Raw genomic sequence first — 24,582 nt, forward strand, 5'->3', positions numbered from 1 at the left:
TGTATACATTTTAAATTCCCTGGCAGCATGAGATGCATGAGGTACCACTGCCAACAACTGCATCCCATGCCCCTCCATTTAACAATATAATTACAGCTGCATGCTACCCACACAACCTGAATGCCCATGTGTGTACAAAAGTGACTGTGTGTGTGTGTACGCACGCGTAAGTGTGTTTCTGTGTGTGTGCGCATGTGCGTGTGTGTGTGCGCATGTGCGTGTGTGTGTACGTGTGTGTGTGCGTGCGTGTGTGCAAATGTGTGCGCTTGCGCGCAAATGTGCGTGCGTGCAGTTGCCCGACGTGCACAAGCCAGTGCATGTAGTCAAGCAACCGGTCGCTTCTCAACTAAAAAGGGGGCCGGGAACAACAATGTATCCATGTGCGAAGCAAATGTGCTGGGAACGGCCACTTCAATGGCAACACTGGCAGAGGATGAAAGTTTGTTGGCTTATTCCGCTGTTTACGGCTTTTCAGGAGGGCCGTCATGTGCATGCGGTCATCTAAAACTTTTAATTATGCACCTGTTTTTATTATATTACTCCCCAATTCATCGCGAACAACAACTGGTACTGGGAGCTAAATGAGAAGCAGGACCGCTCGTTAGGGCGCTCCGAGTAAGGCGGCGGGGGGGGGGGGGGGGGATGCGGTGCTGGGGGACGCGAGGACATCCAGACACTTGTGTGGGGTTTTATTAAGCGGCTGGCACGACTCGGTGTTTTCCCACAGCGCGGGATGGTAAGCAGCTTTCTGGCAAGCGCCGCTACCAGTCTCCCCCCGCAGGCATGGCGAAAAGAGGCAGGGAATGTGCCTTGAGAAGACGTGTTTAATGCATTAGTTAAACGCTGCTCTGGTATAAATGATGACGCGACTATGGATTGTATTTTATGCCACGTTGTAGCGTAAAAGGGTTTTGCATGTTGGGGGGGGGGGGGGGTGGAAATATACTGAAACCATACATTATGAAGGGCAGAGTGCAGCGTTCCGCAGTAACGGAGGAACAAATAACTGAAAACACAGGCACGGCTCCTTAACCTTCCACATGGAGAGTCCATGTTACAAATGAAGTCGGTACCGCTGGGAGCCGGACCAATTAAAACATAATGCTGCCCTCGGTGAACGGGAACTACGGTAAGCAGGCCCAGTCCAGCTTGTCCGCTCCAGAAGCCGCTCTCCTAGACCTGCGATTGGCTGAATCTATCCAAAGGAGGGGTCTGACCTCACAGGGGTCCTCGGAGTCAATCAGTTTTTCATTAAAACACGGGGGCCGCCGGGAGGCCCGCTCGCAGAACCTCTAAATTTGTTTGAGAGCAATGAAAAATTAGGTGTTTCAATTTCAAGGAGCAACAATGTTTTCCTCTGGTGAATTTCAACAACATTAGGCCTCATTTCCCAAGCTGTCCCTTGCTGCCGCTGTGACTGAGTGATGGAGGGTTAAAACCCACGCCAGCAATAGCCAGTTGGCTGACCGGCTTGCTACTACAGTCAATTAGACAAGACAGATTAACCGGCGGTTGCCCCGACTTTACTACTGGTAGCTGGGCCCCGGAGACCGGCATGCATTGTGAGACTCTATTCAGGGCTGAAAAAACGTTATACAAAAAGGTACACTTATGCCCAAAGCATATACAGAATACATTTTGATTGTTTTACTGCCGCAAAGTACACAGAGCACGAACTTAGTGGGGCTTTGTGTTTTAGCTCGCCTCAGATATGACTCTGTTGTCCTTTTTGGATGTGAAAACGCTAAAACATTATCCCGCGTCCGAGACTTTGGGCTTCAGTGATGAGCCTTACCGATAAACTGGCAGATGGTAAACATATAAGCAGGTTCCTCGAATAGACCTTGTTCAGGACCGGCCTACAAGGTTATCTGCGTTTGGCTGCCTGCCATGTCTTCACTGTAATTTTTGCATGCGGATGCACACAACTTGTTAGAGTGTATAAACAACAGTAGCGGTGCAGTGGGAGTACAGTAGTAAAACAGTAGCACGTAAATAGAGGTCATGAACAAGCATCTAAATTAAGAGGTTGACTTTGTTGTGAGGAGATTGATCAAGAGCAGGAACTCTGTTTAAACCACTGGGAAAATCCAAACTATAGCCTTTTAGATGAGACCCATTTGGACCGCTGGTTCTCAGGCTAATCAGTTGGTCTGATGTGCCTGTGGTCAAGTCTATATTTAGACAAATACAGCTGGGGCTCGCACTGCGATCGCTGCTTTACAGGGGCAACAGACACATACCGTAACACACCAAAATACATGTCACGCACGCACTCAAATCGGTCCGTACCTCAAAAGACACACACACACACACACACACACACACACACACACACACAGAAGCCAATTGCATTGGGTTTAGAACACTGTCCATGCACGAGCACACACACATGCAAGCAGAAGATTGCTGGGCCAGACCACAGTTGGAAGCAGTAATCATGCCTGGGCAGCTCTGGCGGGCGTGCCAGCCACCAACCTAGTCTAACAACCTATAATTTAAGAATAATTAGCCACAGTGTGCATGTGTTGTATGTGCGCTCACGCACGTGTGTGTGTCTTGTGTGTCTGCCTGTGTATCTGACAAAATAAAGGAAAAGTATCACAATAAAGAGGAATGGTTTAAATAACACAATGCAATGCATTAACACTTCAGAAATGCAGTAAATAAAAGATTGTTTTGGAGACTAACAAAGGTGCAGGGATTAAGAGGCCGGCTGCCACACCCCGACATCGGTATCTGGAAAAATTCCAGTTCAACTTCAGAAATGGCAAAGCTGGCCGGTCACAGTACTTGCAAGGACTAAAATACATGTGGCCTAATTAAAACAGGAGTGCGGTCGGCGTGTGTGTCTGTACACACACAAGTGACACAGGCATGTATGTGTACGTGTATCTTTGTCGGCCTGGTTGTGCGCGCATATATATTTATATATATCTGTGTGCGTGTGTGTTCCCTCTGAAGCATATGCACCCAGCGCAGGAACTAAATAGAAAAGCTGGCGTGAGGTCAACTTTTATGCCGGGACTCTGGGGCCTCCAGAACACGTGTGGCCCCAGGAACAGCGGCTTATTCTTTTAAAATCAGCACCTTGCCACGACCGGAGGAATATCACCGGGAGCAGCTGGCTTTAATGGTTTACACAGTGTCCCAAAATGCAAAGCTTGAAACCTGGGGCCATTTTGGAGAGACTTTTCTTTCTTGGTATTACTCATATCCTGTACAGTACTGACGCTGAATTCACTCACTATTTCCAAATAATGCCGGGACCGGCAGGGTCGGCGCCGGTGGATGATGGGTGATGTGCAGCAACAAGGTGTTGCACCCGTCAATAAACTAGAGAGGGAGAGGGACACGGAGAGAGAGAGGGAGGGAGACAGAGAGAGATTGAAAGGGAGGTAGAGAGCTAGAGAAAGAGTAAGAGAACGCGAGGATGAGAGAGCTGGAGAAAAAAAGAGGTAGAAAAAGAGTGGGAGAGAAGAAGCTAGTGAAAGAGAAAGAGGGAGAGAACAAGCTAGAGAAAGTAAAACAGAGGGAGAGAACAGCTAGGGAAAGTGAAAGAAGGAGAGACACAGCTAGGGAAAGAGAGAAAGACAGAGAAGGAGCACACACATCTGACACAGGTGGATTTTGTCCATAATGGCAGTTGAACAAAAAGTTCCAAATGCACTAAAAAACTGGTTTCTAACTGAACAAACATAATGGAAGTGCTCAAGCAGATAATATAGGTAAAACAGAAAAAAAAAAGAGAAAAAAAGAATAACAAAAAAAAAGTAGGCTGTGACGGCTACCACGAAATTCGTACTTTCTCTTGTGTTTATTCTACTTATCTGCACTTATTTACAAAGTCGACAACAAGTCGTCCATTATTTTGTGACATATTTGTCCAATAGATGGGATAGATAGCCACCGTCTTGGGACCAGAGATAGCTTATCTGGAAAAGGTTCTACAAATCCTTCACTGTCACACTCTTCACCTTAATTAACCAATACAAACAGTCTCAAAATGTACTCCAAAACACCCCGCCTCTGCCTTATCCTTTTGTAGGACATCTCGAGATGAGATGTCCCTAGAAGTAGAGGGAAGGGCATAAATTGACAGGCTCCACCCCCTGCCCACTCTCCCCCTCTCTGGTGCAGATTGATTTGAGGGATTGTAGAATTCCCCATCTCCCAAAGCTAAGGTCAGTGACCCCCCCCTCCAAATAACCACACTGAGTTATAGGCTGCTCCGTGCTGGCCTCTTTTATCTCGCTACAAAAGACCCTCTACAGTGTCTCCCAAAGCCTCGCCGTAAAAAAACTGAAAAGTCCAAAAGCTGCTTTTAAAATGCCTTGAAGAAACACACGCAGTAAATCAGCGTGGCCGGCTCTCCACGCCGAACAATAACACCTCGCTGGCCGTCTTGGGAGGGACGCCGTTCACATGTCACTTCACTTTTAGATATTAATTAAGATCGATTAGCCGGAATCACTGCATGTTTTGGTCGGTTTGAAATTAAGACTTGCATCTGAAGCAACCACCTCACGGCGAAAAACGGATCGCACCTTCGGATTTCATACATCTCCGCTTTCCGCTTTGCACTTTCCTAGCAAGCCACTTGTTCTGTCTAGTTTCATTGGAACAAGATACTGGCTCAAGGAATACTATAATTAATGCCACAGAGGAGCCAATGATAGAGAAATCCTGGCCGTGGTGTCAGCAAAATTGCCTTCACCATCATAGAAACAAGGATGACGAAACGGGTTTCCTATACAGGGTCATTTTATAAAGAAGACATCTTGTTGCGTTTTAGTTGAATTATTTCCCCAAAAGTATTCATATGCTGAGTTGGTCAAAATTCTCAATGGGTCTGTGCCCTTGCTGACGATGTCAGACAGGGTTCTGAGTTTAGATAGAAGGCAGAGTTTTAGAATTTGTATAGAGAACTCTGACTTTCGCAGTGCACTTGGGGTCAAAGGTGGCCCATGTGTGCATTTCTCAATCATCGGTCCTGAACAGCTCGCACTCTTCAAAGAAGTTAATTCTTCATATAAAAACACACGGATACTCACTCACACACACACACACACACACACACACACACACACACACACACACACACACACACACACACACACACACACACACACACACACACACACACACACACACACACACACACAATCTGTTCTCAGGAGAAGCGTTCATTACACAGGGATTACTAAAATAAATGTTTTAATCAAGTTGCGCAGACAGCTGCAAACCGCTAGGCGATAAAATGGTCCATGATGTGGTCCATCAGGCGTTAAAGGAAAACACATCAAGGGGGGTGTGTGTGTGTGTGTGTGTGTGTGTGTGTGTGTGTGTGTGTGTGTGTGTGTGTGTGTCTTCCTGCTGCGGTCTAGTGTGTCCAGCTGTGTGAAGGCCCTGCGGTTCCATATATGGCCACACATACATAAGCAACCTCTGCCCAGGGACCGCCGATCCAATATCTCATCAGCTCTGCCGCATACCTTCACTGCAGTGTTTTCTCAGCCCTGACTGACACACAGTCGATACATGTCCAAGTACAGGTCATTGGAAGAGAATGTGGTTATTTTTAAAAGAGATGTATTAACCCAATGGAACTTGTGAAACGCAAGGAAACCAAAAGAATGCCCGAGCACGGTGGTTCTGCACAGCGTCGCCGGGGGAGTTCAGCCCCCATATCTTGTCAGAGCTGGTGAGGAATGAGAGAGGTGAAAGGGACAGTTGATGATAATCCACCCAGAGCTGATAATCCTCCTGTCCTTCCCCATTTCCAACTGTTTTCCCTCCCTCCTACTGGGAGTCCTCGGTCGACCGGTCTGGGCTTTAATAGAGTCTTTCAGCGGGGAGGGAAAACATCTCCAGCTGCTCCTGCGTCCGCTATCAGGGCTCCAGCGGAGCCTGAAATGTGAGTTACTGAATAATTACAACCATGTCATCTCCATACAGCACTATTTACATCGTTTCTGTCCACATTGGAACAATGAGGAACACGCATAAGCTCCAGCTTTGTTTGTTTTTTCCACCAAAATGTTATTAACCAGGGAGTCATGTCAGTTTGACGACTGGGAAGGAGAAGTAAACAGACCCCAAGAACATTGAGTTGGATCTAGGGGGTGCACCCCCTCAAAAGGAACCTCTGGAGAAACAATATTTGAGGCTACTGCTACATCATAAGAACGTCCATCATATTATGGTTTCTCATTATTTTTCCGGAATGTGGGGTTGCAGCCCTGCCCTCCCAACCTTATGGGTGACAGACCCAAGCCTCAAGCCTACCCAGCACATGAATATCAAAAGGTACCCGAGCCCCCTACGGCACCGAGCCCTCCATCAGCAAGGGCACAAGTTGCTCACTGGCTGACGCCATTTCCTCCTCATGAGGCTCCTCAATAAGTCCATTGATCTCCGACGGCCATAGAACCAAATAAAACTGTCTGACACCAGATGTAGCAGCTCAGAAAAATAAAACCAATGCACGCCGGGACTCGGCCAAAACACTTTATAGACTGTGCCACACGGAATATGATGTTGTACCTCGCAGCTCACAATCCCTGGTGCTCCTGTGCTTCGATGTGCAAAGTGGAACAACATTACATCATATGTCCTTCCAGGCATTTAATACACACCTGTAACTACAGACTGTATGGTCTACTTGTTGCAGCAATGCGTTCCCTCCGCGTCCCTCGAGTTTGATCATATGCCGTCGTGTTCCTGAGAGGTCCCCAGCCCCCAGCCCCCCCCGGACGCCCCTGTCCCTCCTATTCATCAAGTCAAAGAGGAGGGTCGTGTTCTCGTGTCGTGTTTGACTAAATGAACACGCCGTGGCTCTCCTGGCCCCCAGACCGCGAGTCAATGTAGAGCATGACCACAGGAACCACATGTTGATTTAGGGTCATTTAATTATCCCCCACCATAATAGCTCTCTCAGTCATTTTAATCCCACCAGAACAAGAGCTCTGCTGAGCCACTGATGAGTAATACACGTGATGACCTCATTATGCTATGATAGCTCAGTTGACGGGCACTGCGTTCGGGGCGGTGGTTGGCTGGGACTCCGCTTGCCTGATGCTCGTCATGGGTACCACTGCAGTGCACTTGAGGCATTATACGTTGTCATTGTGCAGCCACGATGACTGGGTTGAAAAAATGTAAAGGCAAATAAGTCCTTGATACAGCATCACCAGGGAAGATAGAGGACGCAAGATTCAAGGAAAGCAAGACTAACTTAATGCATAAACCGATGGTGAACAAGGTTTAAAAACCTTCCCTCTGTCCCTCCATACGAATAACTCTCTATTGCTGGACATAGGAAGAGTTTGCCCTGATGTTTCTGGCCGTGCTGGGAGACATAGACCAGAAGCAACAAGCAATGGCTAACTATGAATGGGGGTAATGAGGCATTACAATCATGCCAGAAGCCTCATGCCTCAGATGTATCAAGCGACCTCCATAAATCACAACGTGAGCCAATCTGGAGTCTAGACAGCAGGTCCAGACGTAGTAATGGACTTCTCCACCTCGCATAAAAATAGATGTCAGACAGTGCTTAAAACCTATTGATAATGTAAAAGCATGGGACTTAGACTCGGATACCAAGGGAAAACCAACATTCCTTTCACTCCAGAAACGTTGGCGGACTGGTAAGCCAGTTGAGGCTATATAACGTGCACCTGTAGTGCTGCGTGCAACGCAAAATGAGCCCCTCAGAAATAGCTGAGCCAGGGACAGGGGCTGCTAAAAACGCCACATAAAAGCGAGCACGGGGCTGAATTATGGCCTGCAAAGCGACAAACCACACCGGGCTGCCTTTGGTTTCCCGGGTTGATGGCGGGCCCCTGCCTTGACCCGCCCCCATGTGCTGCTGCTGTCAGGTGGCCTTGCATGAAGTACATTAGCGAGGAAGTGTGTGTGTGTGTGTGTGTGTGTGTGTGTGTGTGTGTGTGTGTGTGTGTGTGTGTGTGTGTGTGTGTGTGTGTGTGGCTTTCGGGGGAGTAAGTGGGGGGTCATTGCAGGTGGCAAAATCCACATCCTCCCCCCCTTGCGTTCCTTCTGCCACTTCCCTTGCGTCACCCCCTCGCTCATGCAGGCACCCATTTTCCCTGGGCTAACAGGTTTAACAGCCAGGCCAATTGTGACTCCCTGTCAGAGGGCCTGTGAAGTTGGCGGTCCCATACGGGGCCTTTCATTAGGGATAAGTAGAGTCTGATATTTCTCAGCTGCAGCTCTAATTTACTGGGAGTGAAAGTTCACTTAACAGCGCTTTCTCTGCTCACCGACCCCTGTTTCAGGTTAGCAAATGGTAGTAGCCTAGTGCATAGAGAAGGGTGCAAATTGCAATGCTTAGTGAATTTAGTCCCACCTATTACCGTACACTTAGTAACATACAGAAAGTGCGACTCCATACTGCAATGCGTTTGCCCGAAAGTTAAATATTATATATATATATATACACACACACACACACACAAACAATAAATCCAAAAAAGGCTTTGAAACGGCTAAAGGAAAATAAGCATTTTAATGTTCATAGCTGCCAGTGGCATACCAGAGGCCATCCATCCAACCACAATGACTATATGGAAGTAGTTTACTGTTTAACAAAGACTAACAGTTCCTTGTAGTTACACATTAGCTGTGGCCTTGTCTGAATACAATAGCAATGGGTTAGAGAGTAGGATATCAACTTTGTGTTGTCATGACTACCAGGACCAAATGACACTGTTTTGTTATTTAAGGTAACTGATTAATTATTTTGAAACCAAGATAATCCTGGTAATCGAATTAAGAGCAAATGAATTGGCATTAATTCATTTTGAAGTTAGTCAGGGCTAATTCAATAATAAACCCAAAAATATGGGTTAGGTTTCAGATAAATAACCGTAATAAGTAAGAACTTGGAAAACTGTCATTATCCACACAATAACACACATCTTAATTATATTGGAAAGGCAATGTTGCAGCACGATTCCTATTTTTCAGAGAAACAAGTTTGGGAATTACAGAGCTGGGGAATAAGTTTGCCTAGAAAACAATTACCGTTTCTTATACATTCAATTCACTTGCGAGCAGGGAACAGGAAGAAATTTCCCCCTAATTGGATCCATCCAAGGCCTTGCAGACATCACCAAACACGCAATGCGGAGCCAAGGCTGGCAGAGAGAGGATGTCGAAACAGTGTATTTTCTCCTCAGAGAGCCCCTTGTTGCCCACAGTGAGAGACAGGGGCCTATGTGGCAGGGGCTGGGAGGAATATGAGCCGTGCGCTGTGGGCCAACTCATCAGGAGAGGTGCTGGGTCTTCACGGACGCCACAGGCTCCTCTAATTCCCCCCTATGACCACCTGGCAGCCTAGTTGGCCGGCTGCACTGAATACACGCAGGCGTGTGCTCTGGTGTTCCTCCGTTCCGCGCGTTTATTCGCCCGTGCACGCTGAAGAAATATGTGTGCAGACATGGCGGTGTGTGCCTGCGACTGATTGTTTTATGGAGAACAAGGGAGCGTGGTAGACATGAAGAGGGAAAACAGAGATGGAGAGAGAGAGAGAGAGAGAGAGAGAGAGAGGGGCTTGGACGGGGGCCTGTGTGCATGCACTATGTATGTGTGCGTATGACATCAGCCCCTTCGCTGCTTCCAGCTTCCCTTCTCTGCTGTCAGTCACTGCTCACTTCTAATACGAGGCACTGGGGCAGATACGTCCACGGCTAGCTTTGGTAATGGAAAAGCTGATCTGGGAATCTGCATAACAAAGCTACTGTCGACTAAAAAGGCAACTGGAGAGGCCCACGGCTTCTTTCTTCAGACCACAATGCCACTAAGCGTTTGTCGCTCTCGCTTTTTTTCTCCCTTTCTTTTCTCTCTCTCGCTCTCCATTTGTTTCTGTTTCCCCCGTCTTTTGGCTCCACTACATTGCCTCGCGTTTGTTTTCGACTGGCCGCGGCATGATGAATATGCTCTTTGGAAAAGGGAACATGACATACTGGAGCAGAAGATGAGGAGGGGGGCGAAATTATTGAAATGACATCAGTGCCGAGGAGGAGTCCCAAAATAAACATCAATAAAGTCAAATTAAACGCTACCACCTGGTGGAGTGTGTGTCTCTATTCGGCGCCTAAGTGTCACTCCTGTGGTCTGCCTCTAGCCCCGCGAGCGGAGCGGCCTGTCCACGTGGGTCCGTCGCCGCCAGCACTAACCCCGACCCGCCCATATTAAATCCATTCTACACTTTCCCCGTCCTCCACGTATTCTCCACGACGGTGCCGACACAGATCCCCGGGCCCTCCATCTCCCTCGTCCACTCTACCATGTCCGTTTCATCTTCAACACAACCACGCTTTTCTGTATTGCTCCGCAACCGTGACGGCCAGCCTCGTCCCTGCACCCTACACATGTGGAGAGCATTATGCCAGGGGGGAAACAGAAAACATTGGTAATGTTCACTTGTTACCACATCCATTCTGATCGCCCACAAGCCCCTCTTTGTCTCACATTATCCTCGGTGCTTCTTTCTGTCAAACCGGCTCACCGTCATTCTTCCACCGGCTAACTGTCAACTCGGGCCTGTGTTAATTTGATTCCCGCCGAGTTCACGGGCGGGACAGACACGGAGAAGGGGGCTACCTGCCATCTCACTCAGGCACGTGACGCAGGGAGAGGGGGGGTCCGGCGAGTGACACCGCGATGAGGAGTTCACACCTCGCAACCCCGCACAATAACTACAGGCCCATTATCGTTGACAGCTGACGGCAGAACAAACCGGCAACTGTTAGAAAGGGGTTGATGAGGCCTTCCAACCTGCCCGTGCGTCGGAAACATCTGAGATCCACCTGAGCGAGAGAGAGCCCGAGCAGAGTTAATCCTGTGTGGGGTTCCTGTGCTCCTCTTGCCTGTGGCAGGAATGATCACAATGTGACCTTGTGGTAGGATGTTGATTTACAAAAAGACAAGGCCAGGGCCCCCTGGTGAGCGTATTTTCTACTGTTGAGTGTGTGTGTTCCATCAACAGCATATTCCACCACAACAAGGAGTAACGACTGCTTGCCTAGTTTCCCAGGGCTGCCCATTGAGGCGTTGTCAATGTTGTATTTCTTTTTTTTTTACTTTTTAGGGGAAACCGGTGTTGGTGTTCAGGAGAAGCGAACGTTGGCCATTGATCTGGAAGGCTCTGTCAAGAAGAGAACGATCTAGTGGTTGTCAGCGAGAGAAATAACATCCGTTTGACATCTGAGTCCACTATTGGAGAGAGGCAGGGCAGAAAAGAGGGCCCCACAGATCAAACAGGCAGCTAGCAGTCTCTTATTAGGAGCAGAGCCAGCACAGGGAATCGGGTTCTGTCCACGGGCAGGCGCGCGCGCACACACACACACACACACACACACACACACACACACACACACACACACACACACACACACACACACACACACACACACACACACACACACACACACACACACACACACACACACACACACACACTTTTTGTGAGCCTTGTGGTTCTATGCGGGGCCAGCCGCTCTCTGTGCAGTATTTGCCGCCTGGAGAAGATGTCAGAATAAGTCAAAACGGTTGTGCCGCTGCTTGACATGTTTAAGTCCAAACTAATGGGAGGAAATTGATTCCCAGGCTAGTGCTCGCACACACGCCGTCACGGATTTAGCAGGCAACGTTGACCGCAAGGTGTTAGGGAGAGGGCGAGAGGGCTTGTGTAGGGGTGTGGGGTGGTGTTTGTAGGTGTGTATGTGTGTGTGTGTGTGTGTGTGTGTGTGTGTGTGTGTGTGTGTGTGTGTGTGTGTGTGTGTGTGTGTGTGTGTGTGTGTGTGTGTGTGTGTGTGTGAAGGGGGGTGTGTGTGTGTCAGACAGAAAGAGAACACTCATGCATGTGTGAAAATGTGAAACATGTGTGTGTGTGTTACTGTCCATCTTTGTTTCCTAGGTGTTTGACAAAAATAAAGAAGATGAACATGTGCAAAAAGGTAAAGTTTGTGTGTATGTCTATGTGTATGTGTGTCTTGAAAATACTGTGAAACCACTACGACCGAAAGTGGACCCGTCTTTGAACCTGAAGACAGTTTCTACTTCCAGCTGCCCTTTAAAAGAACACATTGTTGTATCCACTATTTAAGTTAATTCTCCCTATTATGATTCTCTCCATTAGCCAAATGGAGTTGAGTAGAACATGCATATACCATGCATAGAACATATATATGCATAAATAGACCATCTGTTTTGCGATTGGCTACTTCTCTTGCAAACATCTTCCTATTTTGAAGAGAAACACACATCTGCACAGAAACAAACCCACAGAAATACACACTCAAAGTTCCCATCCTCTCAGCCCACTGGAGACATTCAGTGAGTCATCTCAGCCTTGTTCCATGGAAGGACAGTCCCAGTGAGACAGGCCCGTGGAGCCAGGCCCCAAGAGACAGGCCCATGGAGCCAGGCCCCAAGAGACAGGCCTAGGGAGCCAGGCCTAGGGAGCCAGGCCCAGTAGGATAGGCCCGGTGAGGCAGGCCCAGTGGGGCAGGCCCAGTGAGACAGGCCCAGACCCTTACAGGTCACATACCGGAGACTAATTTTCCTCTACCGTTTCAAACCATCCAAAGAAATTGTTAAAGATGTGTTCCAATTACTTTTTTACTGTGTCCCAAATCGTGACCGCTAAAGAGCCGGCTCATCCATCACTTTTAAAAGCCCTTCTGATGCTCGGCACGCAACATAATGTTCTCCTCTGCAAGAAGTAAACAGGCACACAACCGCAATGCACACACACACACACCCATACCCACATACGGAAAGGCAGACAGAAAGCCCCACGCGCACACAAACGTTCTGCTGTCCTTTGGAGACGGGCCTCACCCCCTGGCTGGCTACTGAGTGGCACAGTGGCTGGGCCAACAGCCTCAATTGAACTCCCACACAGAGACATTGAGAACCGTTCTCAGGGCCCCAGTCCAGGGCCCAACTCGTATAACACCACCACCACTAAAACCAAAGCAAGCTGAGCAAAAATATACAACCCGGCTACATTTGCACTCCGTGTGCATTGCATCGTTAAAATACAATTATTATACTTATTTTTTGATTTCAAATTCCTAAACCATAAAGTGCTTTGACATTGAGCCAGTGCTATATCCTTAGACAGGGCTTATTCAAAGCACGGGTTATATATGATCAGGAAGACAGTCGTTGCCCGGCATACGTCTTTGTGATCATATAATAGTCGGAGTGAGAAGGGTATGTAAATAAGGGTTGTCACTCACCAGCAGGCGGGCAGCTGGAGCAGTTTGCCATACAGAGCTGTGCTGAAGGAAGGGATGATGGGCAGCAGAGGCAGGAAAGTCCCCGCCGCGTCCTGGCACGTCAGGCCTGCCTGGAACTCAAACACCTGGGGGGCGGGGCAGGGGAATAAAAAGTGATGTTGAGGTGAGTGGCAATAATCAGGATGGAGTGACAAGGGGGGAATAGGTGAAGAAGGGGGAGAGGGGGGAGAGAGAGAGAGAGAGAGAGAGAGAGAGAGAGAGAGAGAGAGAGAGAGAGAGAGAGAGAGAGAGAGAGAGAAAAATAACGAAATAGAAGAGAACAATCGGACAGCGCGGAGCAGGCAGATGGAAGAGAGAGGAGTGCGATAGGGATTAATCACTGCAAAAGTTCAAGGATCTGAATCGTTCTCGAATACGCAGGAAAAAACAAGTCAGAATGTATCAAATGTGTGGCTTACTAAAAATGAAAAACAAGTAAATGCAGGGAAGATGTAGGTTTTGGCTGTGGGCTGGATTTGCGGTGGCGGGCGCAAAAACATGCCATCAGCCATGTTTTACTCTAAGTTCACCTGTCAGCGAGGCCGTCTCCTGCTCTGGGAGGCCAGGTCAGTAACGTAACCAGCCTCAGACACAGCCCTTCAAGGACAATCACACGCAGAGCCACAGACGTGCTGTTGTTCTCTGGTCTGTCCTTCCATCTCTCTCATTACAACGAGAAGAGCAGATTCCAGTGGAACAAAACATCTCGTTAAGTGAAACCTAATACCGCGCACGGAATGATTCTAAACACTCACATTCCGTGACCGCTATCCAAAGACTGTATTCGCTATTTTGTTTAGGTTTTGCTTTTTCATGGAGGATGGTTTCTGAGGCTCCCCAGCCCAACCGTGGTTTCCCAGACCACATTTGTCCTAATAATCGTCCAATTAGCATAGCTTCTGGTAGCCACCCTGCTAGGAGTATATACTCCGACCGCGGCAGTACGATTTATACTATGAATGAGCTCCCATAAAGCACGAGGGAGAGAGAGAGAGAGTGAGAGAGATGGAGATGGAAAGGGGCCAGCTCTGACATCATCAACCCACTGTCGCTTCACATTCACGCTGTTGTAAAACCACATTGTGCTGGTCTGTCATTTGCTGCAAGTGAAGCCCCATATTAATCCATTAGGGGATTCAGGGATTTTAGTTAAACTAACAATTACCCAGTGGTAAGTTTCTAAATGGCTGTGGTATCTCACAAGCAATGTCATTGTAGATCATTATTCACTTTTAAATGTAAGAGTGCAGGCTAAGGTTCAACAATGATGTGTACTTCTGTTCACCAGAAGATTAAAAAGTGTACGGGAATGGTCCAGCAAGGGTTATAGGAAGGACACACACACACACACACACACACACACACACACACACACACACACACACACACACACACACACACACACACACTATTTTGCAGTCAACACAGTCCAGCCACATCACAACAGGCCCAAACATCCAAAAAGCTGGTGTGAACCAATGGTTACCCATCACTTCCTCAAAACAGACAGCCTAACTGACACTGCCAGTGTCAATAAAAAACACATGGAGATAAGCCTCAGCTTATCCCCGTTTTAAATCACTTCCTAAACCAAATTATTTGCGAGCCCAACGACCTCCACCTTGCCGTGATCCTGCTCCCAGCCAATCAGCCTGGCGCTGGAACCTTGGCGGATGCGGCTGCTCATTGGCCAGCCTGGGCCTTGGCCACTGACTGGCTGAGAGGTTAACCATGTGGTGACCCTCTGATAAGCACAGACAGTGTGCCTGGCAAACATCCTGTTTTAGAGGAACACATCCAGGCCATCCCAGGCCGGACAGGCCTGACCTGCATTGGTATAGAGATTTGTGTTGCCCAGCTTTTTAATGCCGATGCTCTGGGTTACGGCCAAAGCTCTGGCCGCATTCCGCCAGACCCTCCCGCATCCACATGAACTATGAATCACCCTTTAAGGAATGGAAAACACAGAGAAATCTAACTAGCGCAACATGAGCCTTAATGATGTCATTAGTAAATAGATGTACTGCAGTCAACCAAGTCACCTATTCAGACAGAAATTATGTACTTGGTAAATAGATGTTGTAGCATTTCGACCGACATTGATGATCTTCAGCGAAGCGCAACATCGTTTTTCTTTACAATCATGTCTAAGTGCTACTTGAACGGTTCCCATTGATGACTTCTCATCATATGGTTGTTTACATTTCAATGATGGGTATCATCATTGTTCTGAGGGAAACACAAAACCCAATAACCCCTTGATTCTGCAACAAGAGTGCTGAACCAAGCCAGAGCTAGGTCATCCGCTGCTGGTACGGGGCAGTGCAGATCTTTATGGGCCAGGTGAATAGGGGGCATGAGGGTCATTAGAAGGGCCACTAGGGTTATTTTAAAGTGCAGTTGAAAGTGTTGCCAGGCAGGCTGACCTTTTCACCCCGGGTTAAAGCATGCCACCTCCATAATATCTGGTGGAAGTTCATAGTGTTAAGGTATTGCAAAGGTCAACTGATAACAGAAGTTTGATTCTGCGAGAAATGTTGAAATGTTAACACAAGTGTTAAATCAAACATAAGATTTGATTACTTAGAAGAAAAAACAATCATAACGCTCATGATATAGTATCCTCAATATACCATTCAAGCCTCTTATGATAGAGAGAAGTAGATGGGGAATCATCCTCACAGTGTGGGATGTTTGCATCTAAATTACACCTCCGCTTTGCCTTCACATGTCTTGCAAAGCAGGCCAACAGCCCTGCTGGGCCTGCGTGGTATCTGGCTCGGTCGGAGGGGTCCTCTCACCTTGAGGTAGCAGTGTGCGTAGCAGTGGTGCAACAGGTTGTCGGAGGGCTGGCTGAGAGCGCTGACCAGGCCCACCAGCTCGGGCCCGTACATGGGGACAGTGTGCTCCACGTTCACCCTCTCCACCTGGAAGCGCAGGGCCGGCAGCGGACGCACTGGCTGGAAGGCTGGCACGCTGGGGGGCGCAGGGGGCGCCTGGGGGATTAAATGACTTGTAAATGCGAGAAGATTTGCCTGTAAAACTCCACTTTATTAGCTTTATATTTTCATAATTGTGTCAAAAATCGAGAGGGTCAATAAAAAAATCTTCTGCATGGTTTTGTCTTCCTAAAGATCAATACTTAGCTGCCCCTGCTTGGGCAGCGGCTGCTGTGTGAGTGTGATGGGACGTCAGGGCGCCACCAGTACCTTCTGTCCCATCAGGACCGGCATGAGCGTGTGCAGCAGGTTGAACTCTGCCACGGACACCGTGATGCAGACCTTCAGCAAAGTGAGACAGGTGAGTCTGGTGGGGATGAATTCTTCCAGGCTGGAGAGCTCCTCTGGTGTGGCTGGAGCTCGCCGCTCCTCCACCAGCTCTGTAGGAAGCAGAAGAGACGATGGTGTACAATGGTGGATAACCGCACCAGTTGCTGGGGGGATCGCTGTTTACTATTGAGACAATTTACAAGCAAGTGTGTGTGTGTGTGTGTGTGTGTGTGTGTGTGTGTGTGTGTGTGTGTGTGTGTGTGTGTGTGTGTGTGTGTGTGTGTTGGCAAACTATTACAGTAAGAGCAGTGTTGTGCAGCAGGGATGTTTCGGTAAACGCTAATCACACACACAGTATTTTATCACGGGTGATAAAGATGTGGGAGAGAGGACACAGATTGATGATATGTGGAAAGTACACCAATGAGAGATCGTTACGGACCAATGCTATGAAATGATGCGCAAAACTAACAACAGACATCATTTTTTGGGGAAAAAAGGGATGTAATTCGTGTGAGGCGGCGGGCTTCCGGCTTCAGCTCCTTTGTTTTGAACCACGTACAATCACAAGCCTGACCCCCCTGGAGACGCAGCCATTAATCTGGACTCCATCAGCGAACAAGGACGTTCTGTGAGGTCAGCACTGACCACAGGGAGAGAACCGACCGCAGCGCCGAAAACCGCCTTCCCACGTCCAGGGCAGAGTGGGATCAGAACCAGGGCTTTTTGTTACTGAAGAGCCCTTGGCCACGGTTCCAGATACCGGACTTGTTCTCAGGTCAGCGCAAGGGTTCCGTTGAAGCGGGTTTCCTGCTCTGGGGTGGGCTCCGAACCCGATCCCGGTGGCTTTCTGCGCTGCGGTCTGGCGCCGTAAGACAAGTCAGGTTATTCTGGCAATCACATGCCAGTGCTCGGATCTCCATCCGTAGTCAACAATCAAAACCCGGAGAAAAGACGGAAACAGACATCCACATTGCCAATGTGTATGTATGTACACACATACACACACAAACAATTATCGCAGCCAAAAAAAATGCACCCCTGTTCCATTTAGCAGGCCTGACCTGTATAAGACGTACCGGTCTTTATTATTGAGCAACATTTAAGGAGAGAAAAAATACATGAATACTGCAGGTCATTTTCTTCTACTTTGTACAGGGCGGCTTTTTGAGAAGGAAAAATCTAATTTTGGCTCTCATTACACGGTATGCTTGGGGAGGAAAGTACTTTTCCTTAAGCAATTGGTGAGTGTGTGTGTGGGGAGGGGGGGAGAGGGGGGCATGTACAAGTAGAAAGATAGTCATTACTTTGAACCTGTGACCCCTGCTTCTCTCTGGCAGCGAGACAAACCGATACGAATATCAACCATCCCGTTCTTTTGCTATTATGAAGCGAACGGATGGAGCAACGGTGACAAAGGTTGAGAACAAAATGGCACAATAATTGTGTGAGTAGTACAAACCTGTTTACCAAAAAGTATGACTTAGTTATAAATATGGTTCTAATCAATCATTTTTGTTATTTTCATTAAAACATAGCTGGTTTGTTGAAAAACCATGCAGATATAGAACACAAAGTTCCAGAGTTAGCGATTTAGTTTTGCTACTGCCAATATTTCACAACGTATTTCATCAACTGTTGTTAGAGGAGAGTATTTATAACCCGTAATAACAAAAGGATAACGAAAGGAACGAAAAAAAAAAAATCTGTTCCCTCTTCATCACTATTTGTGCGCACCCCTGCAAAATATGTTCTTATCTCAATTTCTCAATCCCCCCGCCTGCAATGGCAGCTAAGTTGACCTTTCTTAAACTGTATCAAGGGAGAGAAAACTTATATAGAAACAGGAAGGAACACTCTGACCTGACGGGCTCAAGTCGAACACCCTATAGTAATTACCCCATCATCTATTATCTATCACAGATGCTGAGACAACCGAAACCAAAGGATGTTTTGCTTTCGCACAAAAAACAAAAAAAAATTAAGACTTAGTGCTAGAGATATTACACGGCCGCACATTCCGCAGCACAGCTTTTACAACATCCCGGCTATGAGCTCATCGATGGCAGCGCGGGGGCCGCCCCACTAACACAAGGTGTTTGGACTAACCCCCCTCACGGCGTCCAAAAGGGGTCAGCGCTTTCATGTTCTGCTCCGTATCGAAACGCCGGGTTGCGCAAGGAAATATCAAAGGGATGAGCAGTCCGCCGTTTGGTGGAGCGACGTGAGCCAGAGAGACGGGCAGATTAAGCAATCGGGAACGTCGTGGACCCCGTGCACGTGAGCTATTGTTTCCTTTATAGTTCTTTCAGGGTTCTGAGATGTTAAGGGAATTATTTCAGTGCAGAACTTTGTCGCCGGAGCGCTGTTTCTTTACGTTTTTTCGACTGGAGTTGTGACGATGTGCGCATATGCACCCAATTTGCGATATCCCACACAGATAAAATAATATGTGATGGCCTGACAGGCAGATATATATCAAACACACGCCATGCCAGGTTGAAGTCGAGATGAGAGAAAGGTTGGCAGCTAAACAAACATTTCATGAATGGTAAGTAAAGTGCTTCCATGGCAACGACTGATTTATCCTTTTAACCACTAACTTCTTTCTGTGATTTATTGATTGTTAGCATAGCTGAGGAACAGTGCAAGTAGGATCGTATAAGGTTGCACGAGTTGTTACAAATCAATAGATTCACCAGTACTTCTGGAACTCTCCGCAGAGGTAATGCTTAAGTAACTTTATTTTATTCATCTGGGGAGACAGGATTTTGTGATGACCCAAATCGTATTTATTAGTGCTGAAAAACGACAGTTAGCAGGGTTTAACAGCAACATGCAAGATACTAAAAATCTAACTGCTGCACTGCAGTACGAGTACAACAACACATCCATCATTCTTTCTTTCTACGCTCAATGGCTTGTCTAAAAGTAACCGATGTCCTCTGATGGACCGTGCGGTCGGACTAAACAAACTGCCGACCATGCGGAACCACAGAAACAACGCGCATGTGTGTGTGTGTGTGTGTTTGTGTGTGTGTGTGTGTGTGTTCTGACCTGGCTCTGGCTTGCAGTAGGGCTCGTACTCGTGGTCCATGGCGCAGGCCACCATCTTGAGGATGCGGTGGACGGCGCTACTGTGTAGTCGGACCTCCAGGGGCCCGACCACCAGCCGCTTGGTGGAGCTCTCCTGCACGGGCGTCAGCGGCTCCTCCTTGGCTAACGCCGGGGAGTCCTGCGAGCCCACGCTCCCTGGGGGAACACAAAGGCACATGTCCACGCGGAGGTCACACATGTCCTTTATCTTAAAATGAGATACAGAACACATACATCGATCAACTGCACCATACTGCAATTAATGACAAACAACATTCCATATATATACATCAATACATGTTGGAAGCAGTCGATCTTGAACGTTTATCTTGTATAATGTAAAGTGATTGTGTGTGCCTTGAAAAGGGCCTAAAATTAAGATGTATTATTATTTAATTACAAGTTCTGCATTTAGACAGGGGTATCACTCCTTTTGCAGTGAGGTGAGTGATGTAAGAGAATCAAATGGAGTTTACAACTTCCAAACTAGATGGTTTTAAACTGTTGGGATGCTCTGGGAAATGACACAGAAAGAGGAGAAAGAGGGAAAAGAGGCGGCGAGACGAGGCAGCGTCAAAAAGCTCTGCGTAGCTCACACTGGCCTGCGGGCTCTCCGGTGATCACTATTCCAAATGTCGGCCTCTCTCCCACAGCTGCCCCTGCACTTGCAAGGGGCCTGTAGCACAGAGGTCACCGCTTAAATCCACCGCTTGCTCGCAATAAAATGAGAAAGAAATAATGAATAAACGACCGGGCGGATGAATGGCGGAAAGGGGGTTGTGTCTGTGTGTGTGCACGCGTGTGTGCGTGTGCGTGTGTGCGTGTGTGTGTGTGTGTGTGTGGGTGGGGTTGAACAGTTGCTTTATTCACATTACATCAAATCCACATTCTCATAGTTCAGACAGCCTACTGCTGTTATGCTTGTGTGGGATTCTTTATACTTTTATTGTTTTATTTTAGAACTAGCGATTACGATTTCCCTCGCTATCGGTGGTTTTAGAGAAGGGGCATCAGACGATGTCACTTCCCCTTCCCGCTACTTGTGCGATGTGGCTGCGAAGGATTAGGCTAATATCCACCATGTGGCTGCAGTTAAGAGAGCGGTCAGCGGCCTGGGAGGGGGCTGGAATGTGCTGGGACTTTAGAAGCGGTATCTGCCTGCTCCCCAAAGGCACAGGGGGCTCTGATCGGCAACGATACTCCAATGTGACATCAGCGGCTCGGTTCATATTTTGGTTGACTCCAAAGTGCGCTTTTAGTTTGCGTCCATTCAGTGACGGAGACTAATTCGCTCCGGCCGACACCGGATCCCGTCCCCTTCTCGGGGAGAGAAGGAAGAGTGCAATTGGCCAAGGGATTAGCCCCGGCATCCCCTAGGAGGAACGCAGCGGAGCGACAGCTTACCGCCCTGTCACTAATCATTTTGACAGCTGACGATGACACTACCAATGTTTTCCCTCTTTGTTTTTAATTTAGATTCTTATCTTTAGATGACAGCTCGCAGGAAACAATAGCCTAGTCAGAGTGAGATGGAGACAGAGACAGAGAGACAGAGAGAGAGCCATAGGGTGTAAGTGGGTAAGAGATAGAGGATAAGAGAGACAGAGACAAAGAGACAGAGCGATAGAGTGTAAGAGTAAGATAGAGAGTAAGAAAGTAAGAGAGACAGAGAGAAACAGAGCGATAGAGTCTAAGAGGGTCAGATACAGAGAGAGAGAGAGACACAGAGAGACAGAGAGACAGAAAGACAGCGAGACAGAAAGATAGAGTGTAGGAGAGTCAGAGAGATTGAGGGAGCAGGTGAAAGAAGTAGATGAACTTACTCTCTCAGAAATATTCCAGTTACTAGTTAGAACATTTCCTCTCGGAGGGTTTCTCTCCAGCTGCATCTTGGTTTCTGCTCATTCATTTAACACTCCTGCATGCTACCTGTGCCAACATCTCATCCTAATAAAACATCAGAACAGTGTATCTTTGCTGGCATTTATCCATTATCAACATTTGCCAGTTGAGCCGATGATGGACACAAGCCTATTAAGTGTGATCTCCACTTCAATTGGCAACCACAGATGAAGCTTAAAGATCAGACCTGATATTCAGGTCAATCTTCAGAGCTGATCGGCAAAAGAATGCTCTTTAAGTTTTATGTTGTTTTTCTACTATTGTGGCAACATTCCTTATTGACGAACAACAGTCACGTTATAAAACAGTCTGGCACCTTCCATACAAACATTCCTAACAATACAGCCCTGGGAGCGAAGAGACATGCTCCCAGTGCCAAATGTAACATTCACAGTCACTCAGGTCATAATGCAAGAGAGAGCGAGCGCCTGATCTCTTAATGTGAACCTCAGATCTTCCAATACTTTAAATAAACATTCTTAAGAGCTTTCTTGAAGGAATGAGGATTCTGCCTGTGTCAGGACTCCTGCCAGCCACAGTGACACCCAATTAGCCAAGCGTCGGCCTATTCACTTTCTAAAGCGCTTACAGGTACAGAGAGAGAGCAAGAGAGAGAGAGAAAGAGAGAGAGACACACACAGAGGGGAAACAGTGTATCAACAAGCGGTGCGGAGAAAGAAACGCAAATACGTGTCAGCACAGACTAAACACTCCTGACAGCTGCCCTCCAGGTAAGTTTGGGGTGAGCGTGGGGACAGGAAGGGTCAAGGACCAGGTGGCTGCATATCAAACAAGACACCCTCTTTCTCTGAGTCTCCAGGGGGCATCTTTGACAGAAGAGACGCAGCGGGGAGGGGAGGAGAGAAAGAAAAGAAAGAAAGAGAGAGAGCGAGCAAGCAAGACTTAACATGACAGGTAGAGCGAGGGGGGTAGAGAGAGAAAGGTGAGGGAAATGAGCAAACAAGCAGTGTGTAGGGGAATGAGTGGGACAATACCTTTGCCACCGCCGTTCTCCATTGTGTAGAGGTAATCCATGTAGAAAGCACCAAAGCGCTGCATGCCGGCTATCTCTGTGTAGGTCTCCTGTCAAACAAAAGCAGAGCCAGGTAAACACCACGGTAGGGGAGTAAACAGCCCAACAACCCCCTACCCGGTGATCTGTGGATGGGGTCAGGGAGTCAGGGGTGAAGGGAGATCAGAACCAATATGGGATGAATAAAAGGTGCGTGGTTCAGTAGAGTTTCTTTTTTCTTTTTCTTTCTTAAGCAAATATATTAACAAATGTTAACATATTTATCCTACGGGGGATAAATAAAGTTGCATCTTATATTAAAAGTCCTTCATTAATGGTTCAAAAAAGCACTCACTCACACGGCACACAGCGTGAAATGCAGAGCACGCCCTGATTAGTAAAGATGGAGAAATAAACCCGACAATCAGGGCCTCATGTTCTGTACATAGAGTTTGATTATTAATGTCTTGTTTGGCAGGTTCTTCTGGCAGCTGTTTTTAGACTGGATTAAAAATCTATTTTGCAACAAAATAGGGTTATAATTGCAAAAAAATGCTTAATTCTGAATGATTTAAATTGAAACCAATGACCAAGATCAGACTAATTTCTGAATTTTGGTAATATTTTCAGGCCTCCAATCAAATATCCCCTTCATCTGGGGCCTATGCTTGTTAATAACTGAACTGTGATTATGCAATAGTCTGAAGGTGTAGAGCTATTGACCCAGCCCTGCAGAGTACTCTAGAGGTTATCACCACTTTGCTCTCTAACGCTACCAATAGTGCACATCAATCCACTGCAAAGCAACGACACACACACACACACACACACACACACACACACACACACACACACACACACACACACACACACACACACACACACACACACACACACACACACACACACACACACATCATTACAACCCTCACCTTCCGACTAGCTCCAATGGCAGCCTTATCAGAAAGGGAAGTTAATGAGTAATATTTATTAGGCCCTCACTAATGGTGCGGGCCTGCGTTTGGATCAAAGCCATAAAAGGCCCGTCTGAACACCGCTAATGAATTGACACACACTTTGACTTCTTGAGCCTTTCAAGTACGCAAAGACCGACGAAGGGACGAATGGATGAACGACTGGACGGACGGTGAGTGGATGGACAAACAGCCGCCCCCACTGAGGGTCATGAGCATGGCTGAGCAGCGTCAACAGGCCGGTCGGGGATGGCTGACAGAGGGGAGCTGAGCCTTATCAGGGATAAGGGTTTTAATGCTACTAGACAGATAGAGCCAGCATTCCTCTACTGCGGCGTGCAGCGCTGCCAGTGGAAAGAAAGACACCACCGGGACTGGAAGTTAGTAATCTGTATTTGGTAGTGATTTAAGGGGAATAGATGAAATTCTTCAGATAAGACGTGTTTTGCTGATTTTGGAAGGGATCCGCTGCAGTTTGGCAAGAGACTGTAATACCAACGAATCGCTTGCAACATCAGATGGAATCCAGTCATGGTATCGATGATGAGATGTCAGGACCTCAGGGCGCGAACCTTTCTGAAACGTTACAAGCCCAATACTTTGTACAGCTCGGCTGCCTCTCCTGTTTTTGGTGGCTACCATGGCTACAATAGCTAAGATAAACCCAGTACAAAAGTGATGTCACATGATGATTAAAATTGTAATTGCTGTGTTGCTGTATTGCCTGTGTTGCTGCGTGTGTGTGTGTGTGTGTTACATGCGTGTTGCTCAATATTTCCACCGCCATTAAAAGAGGATTTAAATGCAGTATCACTGTCCATGCTGTGACGATGACCTTGTGGTTGGTGGCGTCCAGGATGAACTCGGCCCGTACGCCGTTGTTCTCTGGGCTGCGGTAGTCGAACAGGGAGTTGGTCAGGTACGTCATCCCCTTAGCGCTCAGAGTCTCGCCGCACATGAAGAACACAGCGTCCTGGCGAGAGAGAGAGAGGGGAAAGTAACGGAGGAAGTAGGCC

At 47.6% G+C, this 24,582-nt stretch overlaps 1 protein-coding gene across 8 annotated transcripts in view; it reads right to left on the reverse strand.

Moving 5' to 3' along the window:
• The window catches only part of vps13b (vacuolar protein sorting 13 homolog B), a 331,160-nt gene that overhangs the window by 267,600 nt on the left and 38,978 nt on the right, over nucleotides 1-24,582 (reverse strand). For all 8 annotated transcript variants that reach the window (XR_003978469.1, XM_030370003.1, XM_030370004.1 and 5 more), the window contains exons 11-16: nucleotides 24,402-24,539; nucleotides 22,576-22,663; nucleotides 19,640-19,834; nucleotides 16,523-16,692; nucleotides 16,115-16,309; nucleotides 13,275-13,399 (exon numbers count right to left, since the gene is read on the reverse strand). Coding sequence is in view for 7 of the 8 variants with exons in the window: in XM_030370003.1 (XP_030225863.1) it covers nucleotides 13,275-13,399; nucleotides 16,115-16,309; nucleotides 16,523-16,692; nucleotides 19,640-19,834; nucleotides 22,576-22,663; nucleotides 24,402-24,539 (911 nt within the window). In the remaining variant the exon portion in view is untranslated. The remainder of the gene's footprint in view (nucleotides 1-13,274; nucleotides 13,400-16,114; nucleotides 16,310-16,522; nucleotides 16,693-19,639; nucleotides 19,835-22,575; nucleotides 22,664-24,401; nucleotides 24,540-24,582) is intronic.

The sequence above is a fragment of the Gadus morhua genome, chromosome 11 (genome assembly GCF_902167405.1).
Source record: "Gadus morhua chromosome 11, gadMor3.0, whole genome shotgun sequence".
In the NCBI taxonomy this organism is placed as follows: Eukaryota; Metazoa; Chordata; class Actinopteri; order Gadiformes; family Gadidae; genus Gadus; species Gadus morhua.